Source organism: Cydia pomonella, chromosome 4, assembly GCF_033807575.1.
Source record: "Cydia pomonella isolate Wapato2018A chromosome 4, ilCydPomo1, whole genome shotgun sequence".
Lineage (NCBI taxonomy): Eukaryota > Metazoa > Arthropoda > Insecta > Lepidoptera > Tortricidae > Cydia > Cydia pomonella.
The window spans coordinates 6438484-6450823 of NC_084706.1; the positions used below are offsets into that span (position 1 = coordinate 6438484).

At 36.6% G+C, this 12340-nt stretch overlaps 2 protein-coding genes across 3 annotated transcripts; both read right to left on the reverse strand.

The window, feature by feature from the left end:
• Positions 1-7105: 7105 nt before the first annotated feature.
• On the reverse strand, positions 7106-8632 carry LOC133516938 (uncharacterized). The gene has a single exon (XM_061850003.1). The coding sequence runs from the start codon at positions 8287-8289 to the stop codon at positions 7423-7425; it is 867 nt and encodes a 288-aa protein (XP_061705987.1). The 5' UTR covers positions 8290-8632; the 3' UTR covers positions 7106-7422.
• Positions 8633-8867: 235 nt separating this feature from the next.
• Positions 8868-11796, reverse strand: LOC133516937 (juvenile hormone esterase-like). 2 transcript variants are annotated; one of them, XM_061850002.1, is made up of 3 exons: positions 10323-11796; positions 10067-10178; positions 8868-9136 (listed from the first exon to the last, which is right to left on the reverse strand). In XM_061850002.1, the coding sequence occupies exons 1-3, from the start codon at positions 11020-11022 to the stop codon at positions 8914-8916; spliced, it is 1035 nt and encodes a 344-aa protein (XP_061705986.1). In that variant the 5' UTR covers positions 11023-11796; the 3' UTR covers positions 8868-8913. The 2 variants fall into 2 exon arrangements, with proteins under 2 accessions (XP_061705986.1, XP_061705985.1); XM_061850001.1 differs by having other exon boundaries at positions 10067-11796.
• Between the last annotated feature and the right edge of the window lie 544 nt (positions 11797-12340).

The following is a 12340-nucleotide window of genomic DNA, read 5'->3' on the forward strand; positions in this document are numbered from 1 at the left end:
ACGATTGGCACGTTGGCTACGCGGCCTGATATATTTACGGAATAATCGCATGCACTGAGATGCACCGGACATTCGGTTACTATCCGGTATTCGGTCTATCCGGTCCTTATTTCAACATCCAATTGGATACCGGATAGTGACGTAGGTATTAACCGGTTGGATACAACTTTGCTTCATTTTGGGGTAGGTTATTAAATTAATTAAAAAAAGTGACTGTCTGTATAATCAATAATTATGCTCGTTTATTATTTAAAAATAAGCAGAACGTATTATGTAATTGTATTTGTGTCGTGGATGTGTGTTTGAATAATTATTAAAAAAAGCCAGTTTATTGAATTTAATATTGAAAATTAACCATAGGCAAATTGTGGTGTAAAACAAGATCGATTACAAACGATTCCTCCTACATATCTTCGTATTCAAGCCTCTGAACTGAAAAGAGTCTCTCGCTGTAAAGTAGGTACTATAAACGAATTTACTCCGTAACAACATACGGACCTAATAAAACTCGTTTAGAACCTAGAAAAGAGTCCGCGCGAACTTAAACTATGAAAAAAAGGTAGGTATGGTTCTGTCGGCCGAACATTTGGCGGTCGGACATCGAATATTTGGCAGCTGGATACCGAATAATCGGCCAATGGTAAGGCTAAATATCCGGTCTCCGGCCAAACAACTATCCGCTGCATCTCTAATTACAACCTGTAGAGTCTGTCCGGAAAGAGAAGAGTCGTGGAATGTATGGAGCCCAATATATTTCCGGACAGACTCTATATAGGTAGATGGACCAAGTTAACTTTGCAGAGATCGATAAAAAGTATTTTTCATTTCTTATGCTCTGAAAGAGTGTTGTTGTTGTTCTAAAAGTGATACGTTTCCTCACTAGGTAAAGCAATTTACTTCCCAAGTACGATTTTTTAAAATTATTTGACGATAAGCAATTGAAATTTGGTTTTAAATGGATTTATTATACCTATAATTTCCATTCTAATATTTAACACCTTATTCCATAAATAACGATATTTTTGCCAAAATAGGTAATTAAAGGACCTTCACAACGTGATAAATTACACTTAGTCGTGTTAAAAAAAGACACGTATTTAACTTTCCTCGTATTTGAAATGAAAAGTAGAGTGTTTAAATAACTCGGGTGAAAAGCGTCATTTAAGCCACGGACTGTTGGCGCTCGAACGCAATGAGACCTCGGCAAAAATGAGTGCCTTTCATCCCTTGGTTAACAATTTACTATCTCTGCAGAGTTAGCTACTAACTCTTGGACGTTTACTATACCTACCTTTATACTTTCTGGACAAAACACGTTTTGTTGTACTTATATGCTAGTTTTTTGCTGTGTTTTATAAAACTTACTAAGTATTATAAATTTATAAATGTAATTACTTTGATAACGGATAACATATTTAAAGTATAACACGTATCAACAAAAACATATATATTTTTTGGTTTCTGTGCTCATGCTTAAATTCTGATTCTAGACATTAAAAAACACTTGAACTTTAATTTTTCAAAGTTTTCTTTTGTGTGATTTACGTCGGTAAGTTTATTTTTAAATATTTTACATACATACATACATATAATCACGCCTATTTCCCGAAGGGGTAGGCAGAGACCACGGATTTCCACTTGCTACGATCCTGACATACCTCTTTCGCTTCCTTCACTTTCATGACATTCCTCATACACGCTCGTCGGTTTAGGGTGCTCTTGACCTGGCCTTTCTTCAGGATTTCCCCGATTTGATCAGAGAAAGTCCGCCGAGGTCTACCCCTTCCAGCTCCCTCTTCTACTTCTCCCTTATACACTCTCTTTGTTAACCTTCTTTCACTCATTCTTTCCACGTGTCCAAACCATCTCAACATACCTTTCTCAATTTTTGTCACTACATCTTCGTTCAGTCCACACTTTTCCCTTATCACACTGTTCCTAATTCTATCTTGTAATTTTACACCACATACACTTCTCAACGCTCTCATTTCCACTGCATTCACTTTACTCTGATGTTTCTTCTGCCATACCCAACTTTCGCTACCATACATAAGTGTAGGCACCAACACCCCTCTATGCACAGCCAACCGTGCTTTTTGCGACACCTTATGGCTGCTCATAAAAGCGTTGAGTGCCCCATTCACACGATTTCCAGCATTTACTCTCCTTTCAATGTCTTCATCATGTTTACCGTCCCTAGTGAACAAGGTTCCCAGATAAACAAACTCTTTCACTTGTTCAACTCTTTCTTGACCAATCAAAACTTCACAGTTTGTCATACTTTCTCCCTTTTCAAATACCATTACTTTCGTCTTGCTCTAACTCTAATTTCTACAAAAGCAAACTATGATCAAAAAAATTATTATTTACCTTATTTTTAGCGTATGATAAACTAAAATTTAACGTGTAGTAGTCAGACCCAAAAATCATGTTGACCGGTGTAATACAAAGCATTCAATCAGTTCTTTACAAAAATGTAAATTGTAAGATAGTCACAATGAAATTAGTAATGAGGTTAAAAATATCAATCATGAGATGCGCGTCCATGCTCCACATGCCGTACACGGAGAAGTTCGCAGGCGTCACTTCTATCAGCTTCAACATGTTCTTAGCTGTCGTCCTCAATGGGCCTGAAATACATTGAATTTTCGAGTTAGGTTAGGTCAAAAAATTATAGATGGTGAACGAATTTCTTGGAATCGTCAAGAAAGGGGTAGCTCCTTTTGCTGGAAAATGTATTTCTTACTCCCAAGTAAAATATTTGTTTGTACGCCCAACTTTGTTCGTGTCTGAGAGGTTTTTGATTTTTGAGAGAAATAGAGGATCAATAGACATCAATTGACACCATTGTAAAAAATGTCAAACATTGTGTTGTTTTTTGCTGCCTTGACTTGGTGCTGACCTATTCTTGTTTGGTAAAAATTGTTTTTAGCAGATCCAGCTATTTAGGTAAGTAACTTAAAGATTAAGGTGGATGTCCTGGAGAGCAAATAAATTATTTCATAATTTATGCTATGCTTAACCTTTTGTCTAGGTAGGGTAGTGGCACCAATAGTTGAACAATTAAGCGACTACCCCAACTTTAGATTTTTTTTCTATATGTTAAAACGTATGTTAGCCTCGAGGAAGAGTTTTCGATGCCATTGGGTAGGTATGCATAGTTTTAGCCAGATCCTATCTGATGAGTCACTTGTTTCGCTTCTAAGGTCTACCGCTTAGAGGGTTCTATTCAAGAGACAAGGAACTAAATTAGTCGTTTAATATTGAATGCTGCACGAAACTTCAAGGTAATATTAAGTCTTTCGCAATCAAACATGTAGGATATTACGGATTTTTACGCCATTTGGAAAATATCAATTCTCAGTGTTCGCTTCTATTCACAGGAATAGATTAAGTAGATTAAATTAGATTAGGTTTATGTCTTTCACAACATATGATTACAACATTTATGATTGATTAATGTCAATTTATAAGAATCTATAATTATTGTGATCGTTAGAAATAAATTTTCACCAAACCAGCTGGTAAGGGCCCTCTTGCACAACAAATAAATATTAAATACCTCAGCAGCTGGAACAAGGGTATTTTGGTGATTTAAAACAGTGAGTAAAATGCGATTTTACTTGCTGCGTGAGATAAAATGACAGTCAAGTGACTTTTAAATTCAAATTGAACGTTTTTCTGTCTCTTTCTTTTTGCTATCGACGTGAAAGGGACAGAGCAACTAAAATCCAAATATTTCTAACTTGTATTTAGGCGTTAGGTCTCGCACGCCATAATGATGGCCCTCTATCCCTTTCACGTCGTTAGCAAAAAGAAAGAGACAGAAAAACGTTCAAACGCCACTTAACCGTTTAGTTACGGTTTATATTAGACACCCGAAAAAGTCAGAACGCATCGTACAAAAACACATATGAATAAGAATTCGTATCGTATCAGTTTATTAAGTAATAAAAAATATTAAATGTTTGATAAACACACAAATTGTTTTTATATTTTATGTAATCTACTGTAAAATAAAAACAATGTCACTTAAAAATTAGACAATATAGGACATTATTACTCAAATTGGCTAAGTCCCACAGTAAGCTCAATAAGGCTTGTGTTGGTATAATATTATTACGCTTGCACGGTACTCAAATGAATTATCGAACTTTGCTCTCTTGTTGCACAAAGTAACTCGGCTGCCCTAAGCAGAAAATAAGTATCTCGGTTTTCACAAAAATTTGAGGAGAGCAAAAAAAAACGTAATTTGTCAGTTTTGTTAGGAATTTTGTCTAAAATGTAACATCTGTTTATGCAAATTATACTAAGAGTGATAAAATTAAGCTTGTACAGAGTTTATTTTTTGATATTCTTTTAAATTAAACTATGTACAGGCAAAAATAGTTTCCTGTGTAGATAGCTGCCCGAAAATCTCAGAAGCATTCTATACAAATTCTCGTGTTTAGCTTTGAAATAGCAAGTAATGGAACTTCTAAAATACTTCACATATTTGGTTCTCCCCTCAATAACTTTTCAAATTTTCACGGAATCCTGACGAAATAGTATCAAATGAAAGCTAATAGTATAACTACCTAAAAACATATTTTTATTTCTTGCTGCTTAGATAACACAAAAATTCCCGTTAGAAAAAAATCACTTGAAATCATTATCGTATTTATTTTATATTAAAAATTATTTTTATTGTTTTAAATAACTGGCATCCTCAGACCTTCTAACACATATTAATTGGTACCCATTACATCGGTTTTATTGATTTCTAGAGATTATCATGTGATATGATGTCCCATTCCTTTAGTAAACCCGTTTTAAGTACCTACTGTATGTAACTATGCCGCTAATTTTTTACCTGAATCGCAGATTGTGTTAGGAAATACTTGTTTTACGGTTGTAAAAAAACTAATTTGTTTCAACAATACATTAAAGCCATTTATTCCGAACTATGTTGTACATTTCAAATGAGTTTTTTTTTAAATATTGGACCCGGGTACGTCCTTAAACTACGTCCAAAAGAGAGGTATGGGCATTGTGAATGTCATCTCGCTTTGTGTGGTAGGGCACAGCCAGTGGATGTCATTCCAGATCTAGAGCAGAGCCCAACTGGGGAAGTATATACCTCCACCTTACAGAAAACATCAGCCAAATAACACTAGACCCTACTCATAGTGTTGTGTTCCTGCCGGTAAGTAAGGTTGCCAGAGCTCAACGAGGGGGGGCGGGTTTAGGGTCGGCAACGCGCATGTAACTCCTCTGTAGTTGCAGGCGTACATAGGCTACGGAGACTGCTTACCATCAGGCGGGCCGTATGCTTGTTTGCCACCGACGTAGTATAAAAAAAAAATATTTCCCTCAGGTTAGTGTGCCGTAAGGCATAGGCCTTCTCCAACTGTCTCCATTGGGCTCTGTCTACAGCAACCCTCATCCAGTATGGCCCCAGAGCCAGTCGGTTAATCTGTAAACTGTCATAACCTTCTATGGCGCCTACTTGGTTATTGGGTGCGAACTTGATCAACCAAAAATTAATTTGACAGCTCCCAGTTTGAATCAGTGCCTTGTCGCAAACTAAACTGCGAAATCGCCGTGAAGTTGTGCGAGTGTGGAGTCTACGTCAACGTCGCGGTATGTTCGCTCCGCGCAGTCGCGCCGCGATTCACGCGCATAGTCTGGAGGGGGCTAAATGTCAAATACCTACATTATGTTTATTTATTTTGTTTTTACCTTGCTAATTATTTTAAAATCGTAAATTAAAAACCAATATTGTGAATGTGTAAACCGAGCACTTTCGTTTAATACCTAACTCGACCATACTTTCGTGCAAATAAGATGACCAGAATAACAAGATCCCTCGCAAATAGCTTTTTGGCCTAGCTGCCTAGAGCCTGCTCATAATGTAATGACTAAAATATAATGCCCTCAACTACTTCTTCTTCTTGTTGTGCCATGTCATCATCTGACGTCGGCGGCCATCTCTCGGAACTTATTTCTATCCATTGCCATTCTGCTCTGGTTGGCAGCGTCATTAATATGAGCCCAGCTTTTAATGTTATCCATCCAGGCTAGCTTCTTCTTTCTTTCTCTACTTCTTTTGCCCTCTATTTTGCCTTCTATTATTTTCCTTAGAATTACATATTTATTGTTACGATATATATATATGTCCAAAGTATGATATCTTTCTTTTCTTTCCTGTTTCCAAAAGTTCCAATTTTTTCTTAATTCTTTGCAAATCTTCTACATTGGTTATTCGATCTCTCCATGATATTTTTAGCATTCTTCGGTAGAGCCACATTTATTTTTGCCTCAATGGTTTGGTTTATGGTCCAGCCTTCGACACCATACATAAATACAGATAACACGTAACATTTAACCATTCTCCATCTGAGTTTCAGTTTCAGTTTTATCTTTGTTGGTGAATAGCTTGTTCATTTTCATGAATGTACTTCTTGCTATCTCTATTCTTGTACGTACCTCTTTCCGTGGGCCTCATTTTTCATACTCCTCTCTCATCTACGCGTTTACCTAATTTTATTTAAATTTGAACAAATTTTCTTAAGTTATCCATCAAACTATCCTCTAATACAGGGGTGGCCAACTTGATTAGACCCAAGATCTCCTGTTTAGTCGTACTAACGAAACCTTGTGCGATCTACCAATTACATACTTCTTGAAACCTTAAATGAAGCTGGTCTACGTATTTATATTTTTTGCCTTGCCACGATCGACTGGACTAACAGTCGCGATCGACCGGCCGATCGCGATCGACCTGTTGGCCACCCCTGCAGTCTAATAGTTCATCTTAATAACATCTAAAAATTCCGGGACGAGCCCCTAGCCAGCCATGTGTTTCAAGTTTAATGTAAGAACTTCACTTCGCTTCGCTCGCTTGTTCGATAAAGGTTACGTAAAGTACCTATGTACGTAAGTTAAAATAATGTTTACCTTCGGCGTAGCGACACATTATGAATATGGAGAGATGTTTTGTTTTGCGAACTTCACGCATAAAAGCCTCGGTTCCGGAACTCAGCCATAATAGTAGTAGCATGTAAATCAAGGCCACTGCTAGGAGATTAATAAAGTCCAGTAGGAACATTTTCTAAAAAACACAAATAATTAAGGGTAAGTGTCTATTTGGATCGAAATGAAATTAAAAAGGAATAGTCTGCTTACCTTGTCAGTTTCTTCTGATTGCAACGAGAGAATTCCGTGTTCAAAAGTTAATAGAATCCAAAAAACGAAAAATGCACAAAATAACAACATCTGAAAAAGTCCTAATTATGAAATAAGTATAATACATGTAGGTACTTGCAACTTAAAAATATGAACAAGTAAGAATTACTTAGGACGTTTCAACAGGCTCAAATTTTTTAACTAAACTTAAAACAAACTTTTGAAAGCTATTTAAGTTAATTTTATCACGATTGTTCAAAAATTTACCTGGAAATTGTATCGCTTCTTAAATAACATAAAACCCGTGAATATCTCTTTCAGATAAATGTCTGTGTTGTCACAATCTTGCCAATCTGTTGACAATGGTATAAGTCGATTGGGCGACTCGAATGCTTTAGTCAACATTGCAATATCATATTTTGACTCTCTGGTATGTATGTTGATTTGAGAATTTAACTGACACACTCTAGTGCAGAAAAAACGTATATGACTTGTAGAGTAACACAACTCCAATGCTACAATTTCTAGGGTATACGTTGCTCCCACAAGTTCCAAAATTCCAAATTCATCTCCGGCTAAAATATACGAGGCTAGAAACACCAACGCAAAAAATAAAGCCAAAGAGTAAGCAGTTACTCGATTTCGTTTCTGAAGCATGACATTGATAGGTCTATTCGTCCCCATAATACGATCTATTTTCTGCATCTGAAGGTACAAATTTATATTACCCTCATTATCGCAGAATCGTGCGTAAATTAAGAATCCGGCAAATACTACTTCAATTGACAAAAAACACGTGGTATACACGTAGCACATTTTGCGATTGTCAATCAACCGAACCCTGTACGAGATGATTAGTTGCAAAATAGAAATTGTCATCATTATTAACCACACTATTGTATAGCATTTGTGAAATTTTGTGGGTGGAGTGACTGATCCATCTTTGATATCTACTCGACTTAAACCTAATAATTTCTGAATTTTTAAAAAGGGTTCAATAAGTTTTATGAAATCTTCGTCCAAATATCTTGTTTGATGGGCCTCTTGTCTAACGCTTTCATTCAGATTTGTATTTGCTGACAAAACCATCACGACTAAAATGTGTTGAACTATGCGCTGCATGTTTTCTATTGAATAATAACATCTGGTACTTACTACTACATTATGTTACAATAACAATTTTTTCATTATCGCTATCTCATAAATAATTATGACATTATTAGGTATATTACTTTCTATATAATAAAGCATTACTATTTACTTCATAATGACAAAAGGCCGACGCATGAATTTTGGGATCATTAGAAACTGAAATAAATGTCATATAGGTACGAAGTAAAAGTGCCCAGGGCTGGATTCGAACCCGCGTCCCTCTGCTATCGCGGCAGGTAGGCGGGATTTTTTCTTTAAATATGACATTTATTTCGGTTTGTATTTTATATAATTCTACTTGAAATAACACAAATTAAAAATTAATTTGTTATTAATAACATTAGAATAGTCGCGAGGAGTAATTATAATTAATACTGCTTCTTCGTCTGCGTGGAATGATGACGATGATTACTACCCTATGTCCCTCCCCGGGCCTCAAACTATCCGCATACCAAACTGTATCTAAATCGGTTCTGCGGTATAATCGTGAAGAGGTAACAGATATACAAGACAAGAGGTACACTCAGCAAGAAAAAGAAAATAGGAAGAACATAACAAAACCTATTTACTAACTACTAACAAAAATTATTTTTGTTACAGTTTATTGATCAAACACACATTATTATCATTTTTGTCATGATAACCAATTTGATATTTCTCATTTGTCTTAAAGAACACGTCCAAAAAAGTCATTCTCTGATAATAGGGTCTGCGGGCCATAGCGAGATCGGAGTCTATAAGCAGATAGTTCCAGCGCTCTGCGGTGACAGGGTGCCATTTCACAGGCAGAAGGTCTGTTGTTTCGGGAGTTGGATTTCTGAAAGTTAATTACATAGCATCGATACAGTCGCGATACAGCATCGCTAAGGTCGCGATACAGCATAGATACAGCCGCGATACAGCACCGCTACAGTCGCGATACATTATTGATACAGTCGCAATGTAAGCCAGCTTTAGCCTAGTTTTTAAACTAGGCTTCCTTATAAAAACATAAGAGCCCGCGTAGCCAACATGCCAATAGTTAACGCTCCGTAACGAACTAAAAAGTAGTAAAAAGCAACTGCTGTCACTGTCGCACCGGTATGGAAGAGTGATAGAAAGAGATGACTACGCTACGCTACGGAGCGCGAACGATTGGCATGAAAAATTTAGTTTCAATGAAATTCCGCAATATGGCGCGTGATCATATATTATTCAGTCAGTTCAGGCTTTACTTAGAGTCGGACCAAGCTAACTCTGCATGGCATTTGCAATTACATAGACAAAATATGACGTTTATACCTAATGACACTTTGTTCTGTACAAACCGGTGTATAGTTAGCGTTTACAGATAAAAAAATATAGAGAAATATTTACAGTGTTTGTTACAACATTTAATTCCTTTCCACATATCCGCCGTAGGGCGTTCTTTATAGAACCTAAGTATGAGAAAATACTATTAGAAGTATTGGAATAACTTAAATTATTTTTAGAAAATATTTTAATTTGTTTATATTTCAAGTAAAAACCCTACCATATAAATTATAAACTGAAATAAATGTCATATACTCGGAAAAATTCGACCTATGCCGACGTGACCACCGTGGCCCGTGGCTTAGGCACCTGCCCCGATAGCAGAGGACGCGCGCTGGTTCGATTCCAGCCTGGGGCACTGGGGGCCTTGGTGACTTTTTCTTAGTATATGACATTTATTTCAGTTTATAAGGAAATAGGTTAATTAATGAGCATAATAATCAAATCAACATACCCATACTTTACATAATTTGTCCACAGAGTAGTCATTACATCGATTACGCGACGATCTTCCTCAGACATGAACGGTTGCAGGAATGCCACGTCAAACAAGTAGCCAATCTCATCTGCGTGAGTGGCCCCCCCGATGGTAATATTTAGTTTGTATTTCGCATAATTTCTGTCTCCAACGTAAGCAAAGACATAAGAAAATATTACATTTGCACCACTAGTAAAGTATTTTCTTAAGCTTCTTAGGACAGGATAATTACCTTGTAAATCTGAAGCTAAGTTTATAATCTGCTGTCTTGTCTCTACATCTACTTTACAGTCTCCAAAGTAAAAGTGTCTCAAAACTGTTCTCATTGCGTCGTATGTGCAGTTGTCGAAATCAAAAAATCCCTTAATGTATTTCTTAAACAAATCATTATTCTTTAAATAGCTGGCATCAACATTGCCATAACTCCGGAGTTCTTCTTCCTCGTTAAATCCGGTTAAAATAGAGATATTTTTAACTCTCGGGGCTAGTAAATTTACAGGGTAATCAGTTACAATCGGTTCGACGTTCTCAAAACTTCTTTCTACACACACCTTAAATGTTAAATTATTTTTCTCTGAAGCAACAATAACATCATTGGTACCAACCGTGGCAAGAAATGATAAGGCTTTATTTACATCATTTGTATCCAAACCTAAGTATCTTGACAATATCAATAGTCCTTCTTCTCCGGGATTTCTAAACAAAAATGGTGTCAAAACTGTTCCGCTTTCTAAAATAGCTTGTTGAAACAAATTCTCCTCAAGCGAGTGGATGTGCAGATCTACTGACATGGAACCGGCGCTTTGACCAGATAAAGTTATTTTCTTAGCGTCACCTCCAAAGTCTTCTATATTGTCTTTGATCCATCTTAAAGCTAATCGTTGATCTTTTATTCCCTGATTACCAGGGACTTTTGGGTTATTGAGACACATAAATCCATAAGGACCCAAACGATAGTTAAGCGTTACTAGAATAATATCATGCTTGACTAAAAACTTGGGACCAAAAATGAATCTCCCACCCAAACCAAATTGTAGTGCTCCGCCGAAAATGAAGATTAATACTGGAAGCGGATTGCTGGAGGAGTCAACTATGGGTACGTAAATGTTAAGGGTAAGGCAGTCGAGACTTCCGACGAGGGTTTTGTTGAATTCTTCTCTTTGAGGGCACACTACTGAATCATCAAAAGCTTCGAAGATATCTTCAAACTTTGGATAACGAGTTGACAGCTGAAATAACCAATACAAGGTAGTGTGATCATTTGGTTTATACTTTACAATTAGTTAGGAAGGCAAAATTAGATGTAGGTACGGTCAGATCATCTGCGATTGCCCTATTTCAAACAAGAAGAATGATATTGTACCAGATTTACCTAGAACTTTCTATTCTCGGCAAGGGCGTCGCCAAGGGGGTCACGGGGTGAGGGGCCAGCTGCCCCCTCTACAGAATAAAATTTATAACTGAATCCCGCCTCTTGGCCAGCGGCATGGCATCAGCTGGCGACGCCCTTGACTCTCGGTCTCTCTCTCTCTCTCTCTCTCTTTAGAACTCTCAGTAGTAGTTTTTGGCATTCATAAGTGCATTATAATATGCCTAAATTGATGAATCTGGGGGCACTACCATGCCCCCGCTAAGACGAGCCAAGTGCACAATGGCACTAGCTTTTCTCGAAGCACTTTTTTTGAACCCTCAAAACTTGGGTTTAGATTATACGTAGTACCTTTAAAATAGTGAACTGACTTATTAAACATATAAAGTTTCAGAAGCGTAGCTCTTATGCTTTAGATTTTATTTAGAGGTATATTTATTTATTTATTTATTTAATCTTTATTGCACAATACATGAAGGTACAAATGGCGGACTTAATGCCTTAAGGCATTCTCTACCAGTCAACCAATGGGTTAAACCAGTAAGATTAAGTAGGTGCAGAGTCTTTTAAAGTAAATGAATTTGTAACCGAGACTATATATGAATATAAACTATATATTGATAAACTTACACATATACTTAATACAAATAAACGTACATATATTAATACATACATAATAAGTTGTTTATCTTAGTGTAATTTAATAAGTTATAAGTGTTCTTGCTTATTGCTCATATCTATTTCTTGGTCTCTCTTTTTAGGGTTCCGTAGCCAAATGGCAAAAAACGGAACCCTTATAGATTCGTCATGTCCGTCTGTCTGTCCGATTCTGTCACAGCCACTTTTTTCCGAAACTATAAAAGCTATACTGTTCAAACTTG